Here is a 27,203-nt window from a genome sequence, read left to right on the forward strand (position 1 = left end):
AATGTCAAAGCAAAAGTGAAGTAACCTTTTCAAACCTGAATGATCAAATTACTGGGTTCTAAAAGAGCACAGTCATGTTATTATGGGTCCATATAATAACTTCCATGTTTTGCCCCTGATTTTTATGCTGATTTAATTTATCTCCTAAAAGGGTTCATATCCTTTACACTGAGAGAACCATAACTTCAGTTCCTGTTTGTTTACAATGGCTACATAAAACCAAATGTCGTTTTATTCATGGGTCCTGAAACCAAACAATGTGGATGTCGCAGCAATCAATCGATGAACTAAAAATGAACTTGCGTTATTGTACACAGTTAACAATACTGTACCCAGAATATTACAGTTTGTAAAAAGAAGACACATACATATGAATAATCTTAAAATTGAAATGAATAGTCCAATTTACTTAGGCCAACCTGAACCAAAGTAATCCCAAAGAACATCAAAGGAGGAGTTAAATCTACGCTTGCTAGTTTGTTATTATATTTTATCTTTGTTTCTTCCTTATTTAGACTTTTTAATATTGCTTTAACTCTTGGAAACTACAAGTCCACTTATAGCAGACCCTATAGTTCAGGGACAAGTTGGCCAACTTAATGAATAATATTCTTTCTTCTAAAATAAAATATAATCATATATTATCTCATTCAGAGCTGACTTTTTTTTTTTTTTTTACAACGTCTATACATTCTAATCCAGCAAAGCCTCTAAGCACACTTGATAATATAGTGGGCACGCTCAGGAGCGCAACAATGGGACGCCTTGAAGAGGAGCTGACAAGTCTCAGAAAGGGCCCATTCTAGAGAGCGCCACAAAAGCGCTCAGGACATATTGTGTGATGACCGAGTTCCCACTAAATTAAGTCACCATGGACAGCACTGATGGGACACGTGTCTAGAATTCCCAGTCCCATCATCTTTGAAACAATCGGTTTTGGACGGGAAGCCCAAACGATGTCCTCGAGCTCAAACGATGCTGAAAAAGCCCGAAGAGAGTGTCACGTCAACTTTGCAGCATTAGAGAAACGGTTTTCGCGACTGAGGACAAAACAGGTTTGGGAGGCATTCATTGCCCGAGTGCCCCACTTCTCTCAAGGCGAAAGCAGCTGCAAGCGCCCAAAAGGGGCTTCTATTAATTGCTCTTTGTCATGCGTAATTGCCCATTTTGCGACAGCGAGTATACTTTAAAAGCGGAGCTGTACTTTGTTTCCATTTAATATTTGGTTTAAGGATCGGATTATCTAATATAGAATACCTGCTACTCAACTTGGCTACAAAAGCAGTACAAGCGATGATAAATGCCATGACATCAGTTGAATTACCTTGCCTTACAATACAATTAGCCAACTGAACGAAAATAAAAAATAAAAAATACAACGAAAACAACCACCTACCAAAATAAATAAATTGATTTTTTTTCAAGATCTATTTTACATATTAATTTTACTTTCATTTTGAATCAGCTTAAATTAACTTTGCAGTTTTAAAGTTCCAAACTTCAAAATTGAATAGAATATTAATAAAGTAACAAGTGACAAGTGTCCGGGGTCAGCCGTGTCATGTTTGAAAAACGGGAGTCAGTCCTAAAACGGCTGCAAACTCTTTTGTCGGAGGCTCTTTCTCTCTCGCACCTGCGAGGGGTGAAGTCTAATTCGATTAATAAGAAATTCAATATATATTCATTAGGTGCCTTCCCTCGATAATATATGATCATGAAGCGAGACGTGAAAGGAGGCCATTTATTCCCCCTCTGAAAGGACCTGCGTGGGACCAAAATTTCACCTGCTTCCCCTCTCAATTAGGAATGTATCCCAAACTCTGACGGAACACGAGTTAAATTAAGCGTTCGCTAATTTCCTATCACCCCTCCTACGTAATCCCTCAATTTTCAGCATGCCCCCTCAATTTGGCCCAAGTTGAAAGGTTCAAATAGTGCCTAATGAAACAGTGACTAAATCGTTTTCTCGCGCGCGGAGAAACCCTGTAGACGTCTCGTGAAAGGCCTTGAGCTCGCCGCCGTCGGGGGTCCGCCGGCTAAATGCAAGTTCCTGGCAGGACAATCTAACCTGTCAAAGCCTTTGGCCAGCTCTGCGTAGCTTTTTTCCCTCGCTCGTATTGAGGGAATTGCTACATAAGCAACCAACGTGGGACAAAAAACTGCAATTAAACTCCTTTCGGATTAACTTAACAGGGGTACAACCGTCTCTTGAAAAGCGCACACAGAATAGATGTATAATTGACTATCACCTGGCCCGTGAGATACAAATTCTCTCCTATAGGCCTTTTGTGGCCTACTAGGGGATATATGAGAAAAACACTGAAAATTAATTAAAAATATCACATATCATTTTTAAATTATACTATACTTAAACATCTGAAAAACATCCAGAAATTTGTCAAAACAATAACAGTAGGATTATTGTACAAGCTAACAAGTGAATCTTTCATATGATACAACTCGTGAAGCTTTTAGGGGATTATTGTATTCTCTTTGAAGAGGATTCAATGGGTCAAAAGGCTTTGTGTTGGTTTCTTAATAAAACAAAAACTTTTGAAATCTTAATACTAGTTGTCATTTGTTGCTTGAAATGCAACAAATTCATGAACTTCAATTGTCGCAGTTTGTCTCTCAAAGTTTTATTCATGTTGAATTTAAATTGTTTCCCAGTGATGGGTTGCAGCTGGAAGGGCATCCGCTGCGTAAAACATATGCTGGATAAGTTAGCGGTTCATTCCGCTGTGGCGAACCCAGATTATTAAAGGGACTAAGCCGAAAAGAAAATGGATGAATTAATTAATTAACACAAATTGATTTGGCTGAATTTAGTGTATTTATATTCACCTATTCCTTTAAAATCATAAGTGTAGAATTTAAACAGGTGTCTAAATGCAGTAAAATACTTGATAATAAATATCAGAACACATGAGTAAAGTCACAGATGTATTTTTATTTAAATAAATACAAATATACACATTTTCATTAATATGCACATAAAATTCAGATGAAAAAAAATCACAGCTTCTCAGTAGTCTAGGATTAACAGTCTGCATATTTACAATATCAAACAGGAAATATTTCATCTTCTTCATGAGTCCAAAGTTTATTCTTTAAAGAACAGGGAAGACAATGAATTACCAGAATTCACTTAAAACAACCTGTAAAAAAAGTATTCTGTCACAGTGAAACATTGATAAAACACACATATAACTTGAGTGTCAGGGTAAAACAGTAGTTTGTGGGAATACAGACTAAACCTCCACACACTTTGGGTTATGGAAAGAAGACAACGTCCCATAAACTCAGTAGTTTCATCCGATCCGTTTAAAAGTGCCACGTATGGTACAAAATTGTAGTCTGTAATGTTTGTGACGCCCCTAAATAGGTGAAGTCTCCTTCTCCTCTGTGGCTGATACAGGTGACAGGGATTCTTCGTCTTCTGAGCGCGGATAATGCGAGTGGCTGCCCGAGCATTTGCATCCTGCGTGCGCGCTCCTTTGCGTACCTTTGCCTTCTTTCTTGTGCTTAACGCGTCGGTTTTGAAACCATATTTTCACTTGTTTCTCTGACAGATTCAGGTATGTGGCTATTTCGATCCTGCGTAAGCGTGAGAGGTACATGTTAGATGAGAATTCGCGCTCCAACTCGAGCAGTTGAGTGCTGGTGAAGGCTGTGCGCATCCGTTTGCCGTTCTGTATGTGGCTGTTGTCAGATGCACCTATTGAAAAGAAGAAAAAAGAAAAGTTCAATGTAAAATAAAGTGCGTAGCATACTCATCGCAAAAAAAAAATAAATAAATAAAATTAAATAAAATTAAACAGTTGTTTTTATTTTCTTCGTGGTACAAATGCGTAAATCTGCAATTCAATCTGTTTCACAGTAAGATAAAGTAACTGAGAGATACAGAGAGAGAAATCAATGCATAACGACTTCTAATAATTTTCTAATGCTAGATAGTAGAGTGCATCATGACAAGCAGTAACAGGTGTATAAGCATGCGCGCGCGCGCACTCACTCACCTAGAGACAGGCAGTGATACCTCCGAGGGTCAGTGACGCTGAAGCTTGTGGGCGTGCAGACAGGCGCGTGTCCGTGTCCAGGGTGCGCTAACGCGGGGCTCTGTTGGTGTGCCATCCTCTGGCAGAACGCCGCGTCACCGGCAGTGAAGCCTTGTCCCTTGAGCAGTGGAATTCCGCCGCGGGGAGAGTGGATGTGTGAGGATACGCACAGCGGACAAACGCAAAAAGTGCCGGTCTTCCGGGACGGGCAGATGGGCGCAGTGACGCTCATCACGCCGGGAGAGTGCATGCCAATGGGGATGAGAAAGTCCTGCGCCGTGTGCTCGCTTAGAGTTGGGCGCGCGGGATCCTTGATAATCAAAGAGTCTACGTAGAAAGACCTCGACATGATTGCTCCTGTCTGAGCGAGATGCTGATGGTGTCAGTGATACCGCACTGATGGCGATGCTCCAAGAACTTGCGCAGTGCCCAGTGGTCTCAAAACTGTTCTGAAGCCCTCGGGAGCTGGCTTATGTTTGATAGTTCAACAAAAGGGTCCCTGGAGAGGGCCGGCCCAAACGTCACCCACGTGCGCCCACGGCCTAGGGGCTTTAGTACCTCTAGTGTCCCGGGACACGTGATGCCCATGCAAACCTCCAATCAAATCTTTGCCTATGCAGACTTGTTAAGCCGCGGGTTTACGCTCCTCGACAAGCACAGTGGCATAACAGCTTTGGCAAGTTCGCCTACTGAGATATCAACAATTATCCCACTATATACGAGATTAATATGTAGCTTCTCAGTTGATGTAACAAGGCCAACATTTATCAATGAGCTTGGCTTTGTTGTATAAAAACTTTCGTCAGTACCCACATTATACAAATAGCAAAACAGATTATTAGTAAAACTACAGAAATTCTATAACTACAAAAGGTCTTGCTTCATCCACAATACTCCTTATACTTGTTTTCCCCAGAGCCTCCCTAACTTGACCTACATTAAGTTTAATAGGCAGTGCATAATAGAATTTATGGCAAATGTCACATAAAAAATCAGACTATTGGATAAAGTGTTGCAGAAAACCCCATTGCGATTTCATCGACTTTTAAACTTATCTACTGAGACAGTTTTTTTTTTTGCTGCATTTGTAATAAATTTTAACATCAAAATGTTATAGTCGAATATAACTTAATATCAATCTTTCAAACGAAGTGAACATTGACGTTTTTGCGCTTAACCTCCAGACAATACATTTGTACACTAAATACTTCATAAACAGATTAACAGATCCTTAAATTAATCAATTCTTAACTATATTAGAAATATTCACGTTTCAAAAGGGGAAAATATAAAATAGGTTTACCAGTGAATAACTAATGATGTAGTTTCACCAAAACAAATACTTTTAAGAACCATTAGTTTATTGTAGCAGAAGTGTAGACACCAGGTTTGTTTATTTATCTGTTCGTTTGTTTGAGCAGATTGATTATACAGTATGTAGAGCCACACCTTTAGTTATTGTTTAACGAACTGTTCAATATTATGATTCCATTGGTGGTTATCATGGTTTAAATATCCATAGGTTTTGTTTTATTCGTGGTAAAACCATGCTTAATTTTTACAACGTTTTGCAGAGTATTGTTTGTACTCAAATATATTTTATAAAAAGACAAAAAAGTAGGCTGAATCCTAATATAAACTATTAAAACAGTACATTTTCAATTCAAATTCAGTGATGATCTTTGATTCACGTCTGTTTGCTAAGATCTGGAGCCGGCAATTAAAGATTTATGATTCTCAGTGGAGTCTGGGTGCTTGCAATTTGATAGCGATTAGGATTCAATTAGAAAGTGTTTATTGTGGAGGTTTTGGAGTGGATAAACAGCCAGCTATTTCAGAAATGCGTTAATCCCTCATCTTGTGACAATAATTAGCGGGTTTGATCTCTCGGCGGGTCAGCAGCGGGGTGAACTTCCACTTTCATCTGCGCGCGAACGCCTCTACCTCCAGACACTGCGCGCGGAGGCCAGTGGCGCGCGCGAGCAAGCTTTGACGAGGTTAAGTCTTGCCATAACGGTGGGTCAGGTTTTATTCTGCCTCCTGTTCTTTCGGAAGAGACTTCACCTCGTCAAATCTTGTCTGAAGATTACAGTAAAAGTAACGCTGTCAATCTGAAAGAGCTGTAGCTACTGCTTGCGTCTGTAGGCTGCAATTATCTTTGCCCAAAACCCAATTACAGGCCTGACACCTAATCTTTTTTCAGTACCATGCAAAACACAGAAAAATGGGCTCTCGTTCGGGGCGGCTTTTATAGATGTTATGATAGAACTGAAAGACTACTAATGATAATTGAGGGCAAAGTTCAAGCGTCGTAATGACGATTTCATATCAGCGTTTAGTGCTAATATCACCAAGAAGCTTTCACAGGCACATAATTGCTAAAATCAGCGTCTTGGTCCTAAACGGGGTAGAATATGACTTTAAAATGGGCTGAATTGGGGAGGCGAAAAAACAAACACATCTGTCATTCTGTCTGTAATTGTTGTAATGGATGAAACACGGCGTATGAAACAAGAGAGAAGAGGGAGAGAGAATGACTGACAACCCATGCGGAATGATTCGCGGCGCGCGCCCATCATACCGTCCAGTCTTCAATATTTTTTTCTCTGCATAATGCTTCACGATAAAATTTCATTGTCTATTAAGTAATCCCACAAATGAGAGCCTTTATGAGTCTGTAATGAGCTCTAATTGCCACGACTAGCCAGGCCACGTGGAAGGATTTAAGACTTAAGCCGTCGGGTACTGTGCACAGAGTGTTACCTAGCCATTACTTTCATAATTCAAGGGGAAAATTAGCCCATTTAAGGGGAAAAAAATCCTTTGATTCCTTTCATTCTGCTCGGGGTGATAGGAATAGGCTACATCTTTGTCTGCTGCGTTTAAGAAAGCGAGTCTTGAAAACGGATAGTAAATTTTAAAGAGAGAGAAGACCGTGATTGAATAACGTTTATATTGCAGAGATAAAGTAAAGACATGCCCATTTTTGTTCTTTCGGTTAAACCTTATATAGAGCCTCGTTAGGCCTAAATAAAGCAGTGTTACTGGCTTTTAAGTGAGTACTGAATTGTTTGTATTAATTTACAAAAGAGTTGAGTAAAAGAAACCCATTGTCACGTGCAGGGCCGGAGTGGGACACCTTTTCAGCCCTGGAGTTTCAAGCCTCAGACCGGCCCACCTCAGTTCACGACTGACTATATTAAAATAAGGTCATTTCCAAATCAGTTTCTAATGACACTATCACGTCTTTTTTTGAGAAAACAGCTGCTTTAGAACTTCAAATGTTCAACAACCCTAACAGAATTATATGTCTTAACAATAAAACTGAAAACAATAAGTAACTCTAACGAGGATCGAACCCGGGTCCGCAGCGTCTTAACCTAACGTGCTAACCGCTGGACCACAATAACTGTGTTCTACTGTCAGACACAACTGAGTTATAATCATTAAAATAGATGAAAAGAGAAGAGTTGCGGTAAAATAATGAATAAAAAGGCTGTGGTCAAGTAAATAAATAAATTTAAAAAGTGTGACTGCTGCGAGCAACAGATTCTGCAGCTAGGGACACCGGCCCTCGCGGCCAAAAAAACGGACCGGCCCACCGGGAATTCTCCCGGTCCTCCCGATTAGCCAATCCGGGCCTGGTCACGTGTAACCATATATGACACAAAAAAACGAATAGAAAATCATGATTGATTGTCAAGAACTTCAACGAAACACAATGCAAGAAAATTAGTTTTATCATAAGTCTTTCATGACCTTTATCATGAAAAGACAATGTATTCAAAGAATTACCTCCATCACCTTATATATTCTAATATATTACAGGCCTCTAACATATATAAAAAGTCATCTCGGGTAAAAAAAACAAAACAATTTGATGTAATTTTCTTGTATCGCTTGAACACAATACTTTTAGAAGTTGTTTTGCAGAGAGAGTGTACAGATTTGTTGTGACATTTGTGCAAAGTGGTTTGCCAATGATGTTTTTTAATACAAAATAATAACTAAATTGTTACAGAAGTTATGAATAATTCATATTTTGATATGAAATTAATAAAGACTCCATGTAAAACATCAACGAGAACGGGGCGACGTCAGGTGAGCTGTTCTGAAGTTAAGTCTTCTAAAACAATTAATCTTGTCACAAAAGGAAATTTTATTTGTATTTCTGTAGACACGTTGGGTTCACATGAAACACTCCATTAACACTTAACAACATAAATAAAAATGCAAGTGACTTTTATTTAAATCAAATAATATGGGGGGAGCATTTTCTAGAAACGCATGGGAGAGTCAGTGTGCTATAATACTAATGGACACAAGATTTTATTAAATACATTCACACCAAATATGTGGGTATCTCCAATGTGATGTATTGGTAGAAAAATGACGTATGGTCTCACCTCCAGTGCCGTGCAATATTGCACTATAAGCGCTTCATAACTGCCGTATTGCATAAGTGTCATTAATTTGTGTCAACGCCTTCTCACAAAAGTTGCATTGTGGCGCAAGGGGCCAGCCTGCGGCCCATCCCGACTGATACAGTGGGCGATTCCCCCCATTCCCAGTAACCAAGCAACACACGGTGAATACTGAAAACTGAAAAGAAACACTCGGGTTTTCAATATAGTCTTCAATAGCAAGGGGAAAATGAACAATGATCCCGCAGACAACATAATGCGGCGCAGTGACTTTTCATTGGCAATTATCTCCTTCATCTGAATAGCAGCTGCAGGGCCTGCTCTTCATTTCATAGTTTTGGGGGCTGAGTGGGGGGCTTAAATTCAATTGCCCGTGTGTGTCAAAATCTAATTTATGTCTTAATGACGGATACGATTTTTATGAAAAGAAGCGGGAGCCACACACATAGGAATTTCAGCAGCAAACTGCAACTGTTGCGTATCCCCATCGTTTTTCTCCACGAATAAATGACAAGATGCATTTATTAGAGCGACTTAGATTGAAAGAAAAGCCGCGCAATTAGGAGAGGCCAGAAAAACAAGATAAATGCCGACAGATTCGGTGATGCTGAACTCAAGAAGATGTCCAACTAACCTCATTAAAAAGCCTCGCTTTCATCACCTTATTAGAGAGCACAACTCTTCTAAAAGCCAACAGTTCTTTCCAAACCAGTAGACAAACACTCATGACTAAACCACAACAGGCCTGACGAGCGACCAAATAGCCCTTATCCCGATTGTGTTTCGCTCGACATGCTGAAATCAATGGGAAATATGTAAAGTCTTAATCAAAACCCCATAGTTATATCAAAAGTACTCTTTTAAATTTCAGTACATGCACTTGAGATTCCGTGTGCTGTAAATTAGGCAAACACGAGATGGTTCAAGATAAAAATGAGCAAATAATACCCTTCAAATGTTTTCATGCTTTCCATAATTAAGTCCAGTCTGTTGTGAACTAACTTAAAAGGATCGTTCACCAAAAATAAAAATTTACAAGTGGTTGATAACCTTAATGATATTTTTTCTCCTTTTGAACCCAAAAGAAGGTTTTTTTTTAAGAATATTGAAAACTGGTCACCACTCAGATCCAAAATACATGGGGAAAAACATACAGTACTATGGAAGTTACTGACTTCCAACATTTCAACAAAAGAACAAAACTCATACAGGTTTGGAACAGGTGTATATGAGTAAAAGATGACATAATTAACATTTTGGAGTGAGCAACCCCTTTAATGTTTAATCTGGAATATTCTAAACTTTTAGAACGTAATTTGCCTGAGATTACAATGTAGCTGAAGAGCTCAAAACATTATAATGTTTTATACAAGCCTTAAACATTTTATTTTATATATATATATATATATATATATATATATATATATATATATATATATATATATATATATATATATATATATATATATATATATATATATATCTTTTACATGTACTAATTTCATTAACTGAAACTGAAAATATAATTTCATTAACTGAAACTGTACATAGTTGTTAAGTTATAAAGTTATATTTTTAATGCAAATTATAAGACATTTTAATAAGTGAAATAGCCATTTTATCTTAACAAATAAAATAATCTGAACAAATAAAAAAAAATCATGAATAATTGGTCAAAGACAAGATGATTTCAGTGTCAAGATCAAACATTTCATACACACAAAAACATTAAAATGAATGTACTTTACTATTTCAAACAACTTTTGTGAAAACAAAATGTCAGAATATGTCGGTCAAAAAATGTAAACTTAAGATTGGTTTTGTTGTCCAGGGTCCCATATTTATTCTGACCTAATATAGATTATATAAAGTTTTAGAAGATTATTTTAAATGATTAAAAAGCTGTCTATATAGTTTCAGATATTATAGTGCATAGATGATTTATCTATTATGAACTCATTTTTCATATAGTTAGTATTCATTCATTTATTTTCCTTCGGCTTAGTCCCTTTATTCATCGGGGGCCACCACAGGGGAATGAACTGCCAGCTACTCCAGCATATGTTTTAAACAGCGGATGCCCTTCCAGCTGCAACCTAGTACTGGGAAACATTCATAAACACTCATTCACACATACAGCCAATTTAGTTTATTCAATTCACCTGTTCCGCATGTCTTTGGACAGTGGGGGAAACGGGAGGAAACCCACACCAACACGAGGAGAAATGTCCCCACAGAGATGTCAACCAAGCCAGAACTTAAACTAGCAAACTTTTTTCTGTGAGGCAACAGTGCTAACCACTGAGTAACCGTGTCGCCCTATGGTTATTGTTCTAAATTTTCCTTATCATTAAACTGTGATTATTAAGATTTTGAAAACTCAAGGCAAATCTCATGTCATTGCTCATTGCACAAGGCTGCAATGTAAATGCATTTTTAGACAGTTTATAAATATATATTTATATACCTAAAGTAAAGTGTGTTATACTTCTTATATTTAAAGTGTGTCCTGCACTGTTGAGGATACAGAGCTGAAGACTGACTTCACAAAATTAAATTAAAAAACGATGTCAGACAAAAAATGCAATTGGATATTTTCATCAAATCGCACCCTTTGGGTCTTTTATAAAGCAGCTTGATGCAATATTGTGAAAAACATCATAAACACTGATCCTTGTGAAGTGCAGGTACAATCAAAATAATAATCAAATAATTTAAACAACAAGTAATACAAACACAAGTCAACAAATCTAAAATCCAGGGATCCATGTTCATGCTGCTTGTCACAAAATTGCATTAAGCTGCACATTTCAGTTGTTGTTGGATCATTTTTAGATACAATAAGTGAGTGAATGTTTTATTTATTTATTTTTTAACATTTTTAGGTCATAAGAAAACTGTGATCATTTTGATAACAGTGATTATTTTGGCCACTATAATCATGATGTTACATCTTTAGAACAAAACACAAGCAGAAGCTCACAATATGACACGGAAAGGCAGGGAGCATAGTCTTGTTCTGTCAGAAATGACCTAGTATAAAGTTATAACAGAAGTACAGACAATTTTTTAATTCTACTTAAGAGGACTTGGGGCAAAGGAGTGGCGCAGTAGGTAGTGCTGTCGCCTCACAGCAAGAAGGTCACTGGGTCGCTGGTTCCAACCCTCAGCTCAGTTGGCATTTCTGTTTGGAGTTTGCATGTTCTCGCTGCATTTGCGTGGGTTTCCTCCGGGTGCTCCGCTTTCTCCCACAGTCCAAAGACATGCGGTGCAGGTAAATTGGGTAGGCTAAATTGTCCGTAGTGTATGAGTGTGTGTATAAATGTGTGTGTGGATGTTTCCGAGAGATGGGTTGCAGCTAGAAGGGCATCAGCTGCGTAAAAAACTTGCTGGATAAGTTGGTGGTTCATTCCACTGTGGCAACCCCGGATTAATAAAGGGACTAAGCCGAAAAAAAATAAAAGAATGAATGACAAGGACTTATTCTGTTCACTCTTTGCTATATTGACTGGCTCTATCATGACCCACTGAGTGTGAATGTGTTTTTTTCTGTCAACTATACTGTTTATCATTGCTCATTTGCGGACACTTTCACACAATCAACTCAATTCACTCTCACACCACTGTCCTGAGATCAGCCTCTGACTAGAAAGCACTAGCTTACTAACTGGCGTTAATGACGGCCTTCCCTTCTCTCGCTTTCTTTTTCCCTTCATCAGATCTTTTCTGCATGACACACATGCGACACACTTGTTGTAAATGAGTTTATTATCCATCTTGACATATTCTATGATATATTGGTTTGGAGGATGATTTTCAGAGATTAGTTGGAGAGATCAGGACATCAGTGTCATGGTATTTCTATAAATTGGGATCAGGGCATCCAGAGCCCATTTTGTCAATGTTAAGGGCATCGTTTTATTTTTCTACATGTCATAAAATAATTAAATAATATCCTTTTAACATATTTCTAAATATAAAAGTTTTAATGACTAATTTTTAATAGCTGATTTCTTTGTTTGATTTATTAAATAAGTGGTCCACTATGTACTACTTTAGTTGATGTGTAATGTAGCTGTGTGAACATAAACAACATCTCTGAATGTAATATGCTAAAAGTTCAATGCTGAAGGAGACATTGGCTTTTACAGACTAAGCATAGCAAAGCCTACAGCAAACGAAGTTTAGGGGATACAAAAAAAATACATCCAAGCTAGTGAGATCACAAGGGCTTCTGGTTATGCACATTCACCACGCGCAGCGAAGGGGTGTGGCTAGAGCTGCAGTAATGTTACAGCAGAGAAAGCTAAAATGCGTCCAAACACTGCTATTTCCACAGAGCTTCTTCTGTTTCTGTATTTGGGCTTCCAAAGGATTTTCTACAAATGAAGCATGAACACACATTGCTTTGTACCTTATTATGAACACAACCAAGCCTTAATAGCAATTTATAGAGGAATTACCAACCTACGTTACACATGACGTCACACGGGTTCCCGGTTGCAAAAGCAAACATGTCATGTAGGATGCCAAATTCGAAAAACGTAACTTTTACCATACACCACACTGCTTTTAATGGCAACCGCAGACGTCTCTAGCTTAAAGGGAGCTGAATAAGATGACAACCTAATTAAAAATGCTGGACTCTGCAGTTCTCATGTTATATCAGGTAAGGTCACGCCATGCTGAATCATACACATTATTGATTGAATATACATTTTTGATTGCAGCAATAATTTCAGCAAAAAAACAGTTAAATATGGTGAATTAAACTGTGGACACTGAATGCTAAAATGAAACGGAAAAGTGTAAATTCTCATACCCTGCCGTACAGGATAGAGGTAAAGTTGGTTTTATATTCGCATACTCAGACATTATCCTTAATAACATAGTTTCAGAAAAGTATTTTTTGCCAATTCTAAATAGAGAAATATTTAAGCAGCCAATGACTATCAAAGTACAACATTGTTCACAGTCAATTAGACAGTGTTAATGTTGTTTTGAAGTCATACTTGCATGCTAATTCCAATCGATATTCAAAGCAATATAACAATATAGAGACTTCTAAATGAACGAATGTGCGTACATAAAACCAACTTTACCTTTATTCATACAGGTAGTTCGCTTTCAGAATGCAGTTGTTTTGCTTGTTGATGATTATCCAGGCCTTGTACAGATCCATCTTCTTTTCTTGTCTTTAGCTAGGCAGAACCTCGGTTTTTAGCACCACATAGTTTTGAATCTGGTAATCAGGAAACATTATTTCTTGCACATGACCAAACAGAATTGTTGGCATCCAAAGACTTGTAGGCCTTTAACTTCTCTCTTGTAAAGTCACTTGGAGTTTCAATGAGATAGTTGTATGTTTGGGGCTGGATGCTTGGCCATTTCGTCTTATCCAATATCCATTGGGAGGGTGCTATTGCAAATGGCACTGTCAGACTAACGCCGCTCACTTTAACGTTAATTTTTCCAAATAACTGTGCTTTTCACTGGTTGAGAAGCTATTGTAATACACAATAAAAGCATTATGTAAATAGTATGTATAATATGTAATTAATATAACTTATTTTTAAGACAACAACAAACTCTGTGCCGCATCGTATGTCATTCCCTCTCTGTAAATGCTAGCGCTCTCAGTTTTTTCCTGCAACCTCGCTGCGCGCGCATCCTAAATGTTTACAAACATGAATTGGAAACAAACATGGAAACTATTGGATACTGAGGTTCTGTTGAGAATTGAAATATTGAACATTGCCCTTAAAGTGTTTGAACATTTTCAAAAACTGCTTTTATTCCAGCCAAATTTAAATATATTTTTTTAAATACCTAAAATTCCTTTAAACATCACTTAGGAAGTATTAAAAAAAATAAACATTGTACAGGAGGGCTAATGATTTTAAGCAATGAAAATGATCAGGTTTACAGCTAATAAATAAACTTTTATATACATTTTTTACAGAAAAAAAATTGAGCAAATTAAGTAATTTATCTAACTTATTATAATTTTATATTTGTTTATAACAATATAGAGATTCTATAAGCAATATTCTAACGATGACAACAACAACGCAAAAACAATAAATTATTAAAAACATAGCATAGAATGACAACATTTTAATTAATGGAAATAAAAAAAAATATTTTAAACAATTAAAAAAACAGTTGAAGTCAGAATTATTAGCCATCTTGAACTATTAGAGCCCGTTTATTTTTTTCCCCCAATTTCTGTTTAACTGAGAGAAGATTTCTTTAACACATTTCTAAACATATTAGTTTTAATAACTCATTTCTAATAACTGATTTATTTTATCTTTGCCATGATAACAGTAAATAATATTTTCCTAGATATTTTTCAAGACACTTCTATACAGCTTAAAGGGACATTTATTGTATAACGATGATTTGTTCTGTAGACAATAAACAACAACAAGAAAAATTGCTCAAAGGGGCTAATAATTTCGACCTTAAATATTAAAATTAATCGCATGCAATAACACACTAATTTTGACAGCACTAATATATATATATATATATATATATATATATATATATATATATAGAGTAATTATTTCTGTATTGTATATATATATATATATATATATATATATATATATATATATATATATATATATATATATATATATATATATATATATATATTGTGGCCTCCCACCAGTGCTAATTTACAGCCATGGCACACTGCTACTCGTGTGATATTGGCATATATAAAATTCATGATATTCCAGAAATTCCATGACAAGTGGGAACCCCTTTTAAGCACTTAAAACTTTCTATAGCAGTTTGCGGCTTTACAGGCAGTCTGTGCTCTGTTTGTGTTATCAGTTCTTCAGGTTAGCCTGGCCTGTCATGTGCCAGAGGGTCATCTGAGGTTTTGTATGTTTACATAAACATCAGCCTACACCAGTAACCAGTGTGTTCTATACGCGTCACTTTGAAGCAGGATAAGCAGTTAAGGAATGAATTGAGCTGTGCAGGATAATAAGCTAAATCTAGGGTAAGTTACTGAAGCTGCTTGTGTTTTTAGCGTGGTGCGCTCAATACAGAAATAATTACTCTAGAGCCGCATACAGACATCTTAATGCCACCTAGATTACAGATTTTATCCTAAAAGCTGTTGGTTTGATGCATTCTTGCTTCTGAATTTTCAAAACACATGTTTACATAAGGCTCACAAATAGGCATAGATGCTAAAGTTAGAGATTGTTACAGTACATACCAAAACAGCAGTTATAACTCAAATGGAGCTTGGTAAATAACATAATTGTATGGTGGTTGGATAAATTACCTGAGTTTAACCTGAAAAACAAGCTTAGGCTGGAATTTTTCTTTCTCCTAAAATAGAATATTGAAAGTTCAACAAAAGTTAAACTACATCAAGAGCAAAACTGTGCTGAAATAAATAAATAAATAAATAAATAAATAAATAAAATTTGTTCCTTGTTTTCATTGAAAAAAATGAGTAAATATTTGATCGGGAAAATTAACACAAGAAAATAAATAATATACATTTTACATATTTTTTATTTAAATTATTATCAATCATTTTAAACAAAATATATAAATCAATTTTGTACGAATAGGTCAAAAGTAATCTATAAAGTATTCAAAAGTAGTCAGATTCCATTACCTAAAATGAACTGAATTACACATTCTTTGGTTCATTACAAACTGCAGAACCAAATTTGACTTGCTATAATATTATTTACATCAAAAATAATTTATACCAAACATGCATAAAGCGTGAAAGTTACCAAACTCTTAAAAATAAGAGTTAAAAAAATTATTAATTGTAATATATAATTTTAATATAATAAAATTTCAGCAAGTCAATGATCCCAAACACAGCCAAGGAAACTCTTAATTGGTTTCAGAAAAAGAAAATATTGCTGCTAGATTGACCCAGCCAATCATCTTACAGAAAACAAGAACTAAAGATCAAAGTTCATGAATGAGACCAACAGAACCCAAGGAAAAAAAAAAAAAATAAATAAATAAATAAAATCACATCTGAGCACTCCATGTGAGTCTATTCACCATAAAAGAGGCATCTTAAAGCTGTCATTATCAATAATAATAATAATAATAATAATAATAATAATAATAATAATAATAATAATAATAATAATAATAATAAATATATACCAATTATTGATAGATTTCATAAGTTCAGTACCTTCTTTTTGTGTTATTCAGTTGTTGATCATTTTGTTCCAAGAATTCACACTTAGCTCATGATTTATACATAGCTTGTTTGGCATGCTGTCCCGGGAGAGAAGAGGGCATCCCCCAGGGCATCCCCCCTTTCGCAGGGCAAGGGAAGATCGAGCCGATCTCAAAACGCTCCAATTTTTTGTTAAAATTGTCAAATAAAATCAACCAATCAATCAAACAAAGACAGTTGTAGAAAGGAAATGAGGATATTTGTAGTAAATTGGGATCCTTTGATTGAAGGATTGAGATAAGCTAATGAGGGCCAGCTGGGTCAATCATGAGCACGTGCTTCTCTCGAAATTCCTTTAATATTAAACTTTATTTTGCTTTTATTTGTATGTTTTTATTTTTAGCAAAATCAGGATCAATTTCATGTCAGCAGCTCCTTCAGAAATATATTTTGCAGAAAAAATCATGATAAATCCTTATTTTTTACACTGTATATACAAATGTATTTACAATGGACTATAATTTTTATTTTATGGTCAATAAAAATTGAATTATTGGTCAACAGAAATTGGCCAATGGTCAATAAAACTGGATTGAATTCTTACAAAATAATTCTTTATTGCCATTAATGCTTCCAATAAAAACCTTTAACATCAATAAAACATTTTCATTCCACAAAAAGTTGTTTAAAATAAAGAATAAAGAGAAAAAAAATATAGTGGTTTGTTTCATTCATCACTGGAACATTTCTCTAAAAGGTTCTTTGTGGAAGCAAAAAACAAAACTTATAATCTATCTCTTTTACTCCCCCTCCATTTTAAAGAATGTTTCAATTTCAGTGTTAAGTGGCTTACTTTTTGCCTTCCCAATAAGGCAAAAGCCTCCACTAATCGGCTAAGCGATATATAAACTGTTATCTAGCAAGCACAAAAAATTCCCAAAAGACTAATATTTAGAAAACACTTCCATCTCGCACTCGCTCCTTTTTCCATGGCAACATTCACCCACATCACACCTCCAAGAATCCATTCAAAACACAACAACGCAGCTAAAGCATCCAGTGCTAAACAATCCAAATACTCCAATAAAAGTTGTGATTGTTGTGTCAGCCCCAATTAATTTGTGTATGTAAAAGCACTCTAGTAAGGAATCCACTTCACGTAGATGGATGAGAAAAAGAACTAATTGAATTATCGCAACTCTTTTAGGTCTCTAACGGCAGCTTTAAAAAGGACGCTGTGTGGAAAGGTTTGCAGCAGCATTTCAGACACCTCGGGATAAGGTGTTTTCTTCTTAATTGTGTCAGTTTTTTTGTCATAAATAGCCTTAATGTTGTGTATGTAGAGACAGGAGTGGGCCGATGTGAATGGGTTGTGTGCTGTGCCCCTCTTTTTCGCTCTCTGTCCTGTTTAACTAGAGCTGAAGAGACTTTCAAGTGTGGCTGCGTCTTTGTCCGTTTGTGTCCGCCTGTGAGTGTTTTGGGGGTAGGGGTGTGAAATTTGTATGCAAGCAACATTAGAGTCTGTGTCGTTCACCTGCTCACTGTGGCGACTCTGGTTCAAGTCAAGCAGACTGATGTGGATACGCGTGTGAGTGTTTCGTAGCACCTGCCTGTGCCGCCTTCATCTTTATGCCATGCTCCTTCAGTCTCTGTCGTTTGTTAGTTTTCTCAAAGGTCACTGCCTAATTGCTCTGTCTGCTGCTTGTTTACTCGGGTTTGATCTTTAGTGAAAGTGGAGAGAACATTAACCTAGATTATGCTTTTCTAATTCTTATATCACACATTTAATTTACATTTAGGAAAATGATGAATTAATAAAAATATAAACATAAAGGAAAAATAAAAAGACAATTTCTAAATGCGTTGCGAAAAATGTAACAGAAAAATTTTAAATTTCAGGAAATCAGCAAACAAACAGTTGTTGTTGCTGTTGTTATTGTACGATAAAACATTAATAATAACCATCATTAGGGTAACGCATTACAAGTAACACGAGTTACGTTATAATATTACTTTTCTAAGTAACGAGTAAAGTAACAAATTACTTAAAAAAATAATAAAACTTTAAAAAATAATATTTGAGTGACTTTTTTAGTTAAAATAATTAGCTTTTCAAAAATAAATTACTGAATTAAAATTAAAGTCGTCACAATAAATCCCGCAGTCAATGAGAGAATGTGTTCATTATTTTGAACGCATAAAATAAAAAAGGGGATTGTCTCAATGAACAATGATTTTACTTATAACAAATAGTATAAAAGTAGCAAATGCATTGCTATAAGCTTTCAATAATCTGTATGTATGGCATGTAAAGCTCTGGGGTTAGGACGTTCTCAGATAACATTATACTAAAATATTTTTTGATGTGTTTTTTTATATAAATGTAGGTGTAGGTTATACAGTGCACTTAGTAATTGCTGAAAAGAAATAAAGAAAAGAAAAGAAAAAGGTTCTGAAAGAGATCAAGCCTCAGTCTGATAATAAAAAGTAACGCAAAAGTTACGCAATGCATTACTTACCATAAAAAAGTAACAAAGTAAAGCGACTAGTTACTTTTTTGGGGACTAACTCAGTATCGTAATGCATTACTTTTAAAATGTAACTTTCCCCAACACTGGTAATAACAGATAAAATAGATAAATAATGTTCAAAATAGGTTTCAAAAAGTACATGTATAATATTTATAATAATAATACATAATATCATTGGACTAATCTTATTACTATTATACACAATATCAAACTAAATAAATACATTTATGTAATTAGTGTTTTCAAAATGCAGCGGTATCATTTGCAAAACAATGCTCTGTTTTTATATATATATATATATATATATATATATATATATATATATATATATATATATATATAGTAAAAATATAAATATATATAAATATATATATATATATATATAGTAAAAAAAATCCATAATAATACGGTTAATTAGATAAACTGTAAAATAGCGGTTGTTAAATTACAGATATTTACTGTAAAATATTGGATATTAAATTACAGAAATTTCCTTAAATTAAAATTTCTGTTAAATTTCTGTAATTTAACAGTCGTTATTTCACCTTTTTTAAATAAACTGTAAAATTATGATTTTTTTTTTTTTTTTTTACAGTTTTCCACTTCAAGCTGCTTCTGTGTTTTAGGTTTTTTGAAAGCAGGGTGAAATGTGAGTTAAGGTATAGATTTTGACAGGGTGTGAAAAATATTTAAATATAATATATAAAACAACTACACAATAACTAAATAAGATATTACAAATCTAGTATTACATTACCTAAATAATTAATTATTATTAATTATATTAACAAATGTGTTTATTAAATGTGATACAATAACATATACGTTTGTTTTTTATATTCTTAGCACACTGGCTTTTTATTTCCATAATTTATTGCACACTATGTCTATGGTCTGACTTTGAGGAATGAATAATAATTTACTTTTCCCTGTTTGTCTCAACTTTAACCGTGTGTGAAGGATTCATGAGGAAAAAAAGCCAAATAAAATAGAAATCGAGAAAAAGAGAGAACCTCAGGACCACCTTGACCTCTGACCTCAGGCTTCTGACTTATGGTCCTCAGTGTTGTGTTAACTATCCTGATGACAGCAGTGGCTGAAAAGCAGATTTATCCCAAAAGAAGAGAATCACAGATATTTTTCACCCAGTGACAAGTGGCTGGAAGAACGGGAGTGAACTTTGGATATAAATGATCTTATCAACAGAGAGAAAAGAGAGCCAATGGAAGATGGAAATAAGGATATCTCACGCTTTCCTACTACTATGATTCTTTGCTTTTATTATGAGAGTAATTTCTGTTAAACTGTAAACAATCAGTGAAGTGTTTAAAAAAACTAAATAGGTAAAATGAGCCCCTAACAACTAAGCTGTTGAATTTTAAAAAAGGAATCTTATTAGAAATTGCTCACAAAAGACTCAAAATAATCCTAAAAACTCAAAACAAGTCTTTCTTCAGCATTATCCCAGACATATATCTAATACTACTTTACTGCAGGGAATACATAGGGAATAAAGAAAATTATCTAGAGGAACAAAACACTGTGAACTCAAAAGAGCTTTGGCCACAGATGTGCTTGTGATACAAATGTCACATTAAAATACCAAGTGTAACTTCAATTTAATGATGGTTAAAAATAAAGCACAAAGTATCACTTCGAATCATTCGATAGCAGGAGCATATAAATGATTTTACAAGTTACAACTAAGTTAGTTTAGTGTTTTACTCTCTCTAAGTAAACGGAAAGGAGAGGGTGTTTTGTATAGGTTGTTTGACAAGCCCACACAAAACATAGGCTCATTATGAAAATGTAGCCCTATATACATTTCTGAAGATTGCGAATTATGTAGCCAGAGGAACGTATGGCTGTATTTCGTCTTAAAAATGAAAGCTCCAGGGTCTTACAAAATATTGCTTTTTATAGGAGTACGCAATCAGGATGAGCCTGGGTTGCGTTTACAGGTATGAAGTCTGGTGCATATGAAGAAGAAATGAGTGTGTCTTCTACAAGTGGTTTGGCAAGCCCACTCACTACTTGGGTGAAGCATAATAAGAATTGCACAATATTTTCAGAAACATGGAGTGGCGATAAAGCATTGGTGCATGCGGAGAGGAGAGAGCGTGTCCTACAGGTGGATTATCCATAGCTCAGATATATTCTTTATTCCAATATCTAGAAATAGGGGGGGGGGGGGGGGGGGGGAATTACAACTACTATTTACTAACATTCTTAACTTTTTGTATTACAAGTTCTATGAAATGTCAAGTTTAAATACAGTAGTTGAAGTCAGAATTTTTTATTTATTTTTTTACAGACCAAGGACATTTTCACAGTATGTCTGATAATATTTTTTCTTCTGGAGAAAGTCAAAGCAGTTTTTAATTTTTTTTAAAACCATTTTAAGGTCATAACTGTTAACACCTTTAAGCCATAATTTTTTTCGATAGTCTGCAGAACAAACCATCATTATAGAACAACATGCCTAATCACACGAACCTGCCTAGTTAAGCCTTTAAATGTCACTTTCAAGTGTCTTGAAAAATATCTAGTCAAATATTATTTACTGTCATCATGGCACAGATAAAATAAATCAGTTAATAAAAATGAGTTATTGAAACTATTATGTTTTAAAATGTTTTGAAAAAAATCTCTCTGTTAAACAGAAATTGGGAGAAAAAAAATAAACAGGGGGGCTAATAATTCTGTTTTCAACTGTATATATTTGCTTATTTCTCCATATATTTTGAAAACAGAAATATCAACACTGGTTCAAAATTATTTTTTTTAACACATTAGAGTCAAATGTTTTACTGATGGGATTTTGGTAATCCTTTTATCACACCATAATCCAGAAAATCCTTTGAACAGCTATAAATAGATAATTAAATAAATATATATATTACTATATTTTGTGGAATAAAATTCATTTAATGTGGCAAATTATTATTTTATAATAATTTTGTGGCAAAGTATTAACATATGCCTCAGTATAGCAACCTTCAGAATATCGAATATATGAATATAACTATGAAGTTTGGTGTTAGTGCTAATGATATGGAGTGCAACAGAAAAACAAAGAAACAAAACAAAAAAAAACGGCCTTGAATATAGCATCAGCAGACAAAAATCTATAAAGAAAGACTTAAAGGAGTGTTTTGGATGTATCTTTCACATTACACTAAAAAGCTTAACATCTCAAAACTGTCAAGTGCATCAAAAAAGTGTTTTGCCTTAAAATGACTGAAGTTCTTTTTAATAGAAGATCCCCAAACTCTAAATACAAGCCATAATTTGAAATGCAGTCATACATACAAATGCCTGAGTTGGAGCGAGTAGCAGAAGGAAAATGCAGAGAGAGGACAAACTTTCAGAGTCAGTGAGCCTGGTTAAAGCCAGCGAGTGTCTATCCAGCCAAATACACTGGCATTCAAAGAGGTCAACCCCATTGAGCCTCTAAAACGCTGTCATGATAATCCATGGCAAAGATCTCGGCGGGCCTTTTAAAACAACCCTGGAATTTTTTACGCTTTCTCCACCCTTTTCTTTCCAGCTCTGTTTTTTTTTTTATTCTTCTTCTCCCTCCCGCCCCGCATCCATCCTCAAATCTCTCTACCCCAGTCTTCACAAAGTCATTAATGAGACATTCAAGGCTTTTTGAATTGGCCAGAGACATTGTGTGTCAAAGAGCGAGAGACAGAGCGTCAAAGAAAGGAAAAGGGGAGTAGAGAGGGAGAGCAAATAGTGGAGAGGGCCGAATGTACTCGCAGCTGAAAGCAGTTAGATCATGTTCTTTTCATGGTCCGATTAGAATCAAATCGATCCCTCCAACCACACACACATGCACACACGCACACACACACTTCTGTAAGAGCTCCTCCAACAAGTGTGTGCTGCAGCCAGACGTCCACCTGAATGGTAATCAAGTTGTCCCGCTAAAAAGTTTGTAAATGGGACAGGGGTTAGAAAGATGTGGACAAAAAGATAGAGGTTGAGCTAGACAAAACAGAAGAGTTGTCACACGTTGTACATCACTACTTAGTTGCATCCAAAATGTCAATTTTGCATGATCTGGATTTTTTTCAGTTAGTGATGCACAATTTCTTTGTCTCATTATAGTGTTTGTAAGAACTTGATTGTTTCATTGCACTGCTTATTTCCACAGTTTTCAAAATTCAGTCTCTGTTTATTTTTTTTTTCCAAATTCTGTTCAACGGAGATCAGATTTTTTTCAACACATTTCTAAACATAATAGTTTTAAAAACTAATTTCTAATAACTGATTAATTTTTATCTTTGCCATGATGGTAGTAAATAATATTTGACTAGATATTTTTTAAGACACCTCTATACAGCTTAAAGTGACATTTAAAGGCTTAACTAGGTTAATTAGGGTAACTAGGCAGGTTAGGGTAATTAGGCTAGTCATTATATAACGATAGTTTGTTCTGTAGACAGTCGGAAAAAATATAGCTTAAAGGGGCTAATTATTTTGACCTTAAAATGTTTTTTAAAAAATTAAAAACTGCTTTTATTCTAGCCAAAGTTAAACAAATAAGACTTTCTCCATAAGAAAAATATTATCAGACATACTGTGAAAATTTCCTTGCTCTGTTAAGCGATTGTTTAATTGGATTGCTTATTTCTACCGTTTTTAAAATCCAGTGTTCATCCAATGCTTTTTTTATAAGTTTTACTGTACGTCAATATCTTAATTTAAATGCTGTAAAAAATAATCATATAGAATAATAATAATTTAATGACATTAAAATTGCATATTTAAGGAACTCACTGCCAAAAAACACATTTAAATGTTTACATAGATTTACCTATTTCTCTGTTACAATCATTAAAAATATTTTAAAGAGTACAGATCAGAATAAGTGTGAAGTTTTACGTATAGATGTTTCATTATATACAAAGACCGGCAAGGGAATGTTACTTCATCCACATTTTTACATTTTTTTTCACAAAATTTAGTTGAAACATTGAAGTAGACAATTTATCTACTTTTATACACTTTCTATATATATTTTAACACTTTTGTGAGTTTCATCTAGTTTTTTTTAACCGATCTAAAGATTTGATTAATTTCAGTTTCACATTCTATTTTAGTTTTATTTAATGCTATGTTAGTTCCAAGTGCAAAATGAGAAAATGAAAAGACAACTAGCGAAATAAAGTAAGATTAGGTTTTTATGACTTTTTTTTCTCAAGCTTAAATATATATATATATATATATATATATATATATATATATATATATATATATATATATATATATATATATATATATAATTAAAAAAATAAATAATATGGTTGTAGTCATTCTATAATAACCCAGTCATACTTTCCTAAAGATATTCTTAAAAAAACACACAACACTTAATAAATCTGTTAAATAATATTTAGAAAATCTCTAAATAAAAATCTATTTATGATGTGAAAGTGAACAATAAATAAATATTTTTTATTTATGTTATTAAAAAATGTTTACATCCAATTATTGCATTAGAAAGGTCTAAATATTGAGTACTTGTATAACAAGTCTATTGTTAAATTATGTTACAAAAACAGTAAATATATGTAGGTTTACATGTCATAATATTGTAATGGCATTGACTGTATAGTAATTCACTAAATCCCTCATTTACTAATATTAATTCAGTAGTGTTGTATTTGAATATAAAATAACAATAAATAAATTGAAATAAAGCAAAGAATTTAAGTAAAATTTAGAATTTATTGGCCATAACCTGACAATAACACTGTAGACTAACTGCTTTAGCAAAAAACAAAACAAAAAACAAAACAAAACAAAGATATAAAGCATAGACACAGATTTTTTTATTATTATTTTTGTTTTAAACATACAAATTCTAGCTGAACTTTAGCTTAACAAATGGCTCTATTTTAAAAGAAAGATGATTAAATGTTGGCACAAACACAATGGAGTCCTGAAGCCTAAAGATCTAAGAGCGTGAAGTTGCATTGTGAGCTTGGTTTTGCCTACAGGGTGATTTACTCGAGTGGGCATTTCAGAATCGCATTGGAACGATTTTGTGCACGAGTGTTTTTGTATCGTGGAAAATTGGTGCGCAAGTGGCATTGTGGCCAAGATATTTAGCGGGTCAGTAACGTGCCTGGGGTCTTTTTAATGAATAAGGTAGAATTGTGCGAGGGGTATTTAGTGTCATAGTACCAAGTGCTATTAGACTCACTCCACCAACAGATGACACTAACATTCTCTTAGCAGCTGCAGACACTTCAGCAAGAGCATCTAGAGAGGAGCATTCATGAGCTATGTTGATGAAGTTTGTATGGGTGTAAGAGGACGGGACATTGGCGATTTGTGACGGTGGGATTTTGTTGGGACACGAGGAGGGTTTGTGAGGATCGCGTGTAGCGCCGATGACCTTTGTGTCTAATTTTGACACTTGCAGCTGGGCCTATGATGGGCACCCCTGCGCTTTCATTTACATTTGAGAAAATATCATACATGGGTTCAAAAACAAGTTAAGCCTGAGTTTGAACATTTTGCTGTTTATTTTCACCAAACATCAACAACAACAAAATTTAATTTGACCCATGTTTACTATTCAAAAAAAGCAAATCTAGGTTTTTACAGTGGAAAAAAATAGGAAGTGTGGACATGAATTATGTAAATAAAAATAATCATCATTTTAATAGATGAAAAAATATAGATTTTGGCTATGTCTGCATTAATAATAATAATAAAATTTGTTTACTCAATTTGTTTTCATCTTCTATCCACACTGACGCAGTTGTCCTACAATCAGAGTTTTTGAAGATGCTCTATCAAGTGAATACATTTGAAAAATACCATTTCCATGTTAATGTTGACTATGAAAAATTAGGTTTATTTGAAATCACAATACTTTTTTAACATTTTTTAAAACATATTAAACTAATAATTCACTGCAAGAAAGTCGCTGGTTCGAGCCCCGGCTGGAGTTTGCATGTTCTCCCCGTGTTCACGTGGGTTTCCTCCAGGTGCTCCGGTTTCCCCCCAAAGTCCAAAGACGTGCTGTAGGTGAATTGGGTAAGATAAAAAAAAATTTTCCATAGTGTATGTGTGTGAACGAGAGTGTATTGATGTTTCCCAGTGTAGGGTTGCAGCTGGAAGGGAGTCCACTGCGTAAAACAAGCTAGATAAGTTGGCGGTTCTTTCCGCTGTGGCGACCCCTGATTAATAAAGGTACCAAGAGAAGAGAAAATGAATGAATGAATGAATGAATGAATGAATGAATGAATGAATGCACTAATAGATTATTGCTTACAGTGCTGGGTTTATGTACAAATTGCTTCATGAAAACAGGTAATTTTGTTCAGACTACTTTTAGATCATATTTGACATAGTTTAAACTAAAATGAAATCTCATTAATGTATTTAACTTAGCTCAAAGGGCACTGAATGACAAAAATTTTTGGAATCCATGCATTACATAAACATTAAAAGTCTTTCACATTGTAAATATGTTTGTTCCGACCTCCAGAATTAATAATTAATTATAGTTGCTGGATATGAAGACATCTATACAGCAAGTTGCATATTTTTTTTTCATCTAATCAGTACATGGCTTAGCTAATGAATGTAAATATTTTATCATTTAATAAAAAAAATAAAAAAAATCTATTACTTCAGAATGAGAAAGAGTTTTGCTGCCAAATAAGTTTACAGATACGAGGAAGATACGATTTTATTATTATTATTATTATTATTATTATTATTAAATATAAATTTTTTGTAATCTGATTGCATAATTCAGATCTCAGTTATTACTCTGCTAACACTGTCTGTTAATACCCGTATATGCGTGTTATGCTATTTACATTCTGAGTGTACAATTTAAATTCATATTACATTCCAGCTAAGATGACACAAAATGTTCTTGCAATTGCTGTTCTGTGGCAAAATGTGAAATGAATGCTAGATTAGGTCATGTATAGAAGAGTGCTAATAGAGTGCTGCTGGGAGTAATATTTTT

General features: G+C 34.5%; 2 protein-coding genes and 1 long non-coding RNA gene across 3 annotated transcripts in view; 1 reads left to right on the forward strand and 2 right to left on the reverse strand.

The window, feature by feature from the left end:
- The window catches only part of pdgfra (platelet-derived growth factor receptor, alpha polypeptide), a 95,630-nt gene that overhangs the window by 45,062 nt on the left and 23,365 nt on the right, over positions 1-27,203 (reverse strand). The gene's annotated exons all lie outside the window — the stretch shown is intronic.
- LOC141379564 (uncharacterized) overlaps positions 1-27,203 on the forward strand; it is a 46,781-nt gene that overhangs the window by 3,759 nt on the left and 15,819 nt on the right. The gene's annotated exons all lie outside the window — the stretch shown is intronic.
- On the reverse strand, positions 2,931-4,504 carry gsx2 (GS homeobox 2). The gene is given in 2 exon segments (NM_001025512.2): positions 2,931-3,718; positions 4,020-4,504. Coding segments are annotated over 2 exon segments (729 nt in total). The 5' UTR covers positions 4,408-4,504; the 3' UTR covers positions 2,931-3,377.

The sequence above is a fragment of the Danio rerio genome, chromosome 20 (genome assembly GCF_049306965.1).
Source record: "Danio rerio strain Tuebingen ecotype United States chromosome 20, GRCz12tu, whole genome shotgun sequence".
In the NCBI taxonomy this organism is placed as follows: domain Eukaryota; kingdom Metazoa; phylum Chordata; class Actinopteri; order Cypriniformes; family Danionidae; genus Danio; species Danio rerio.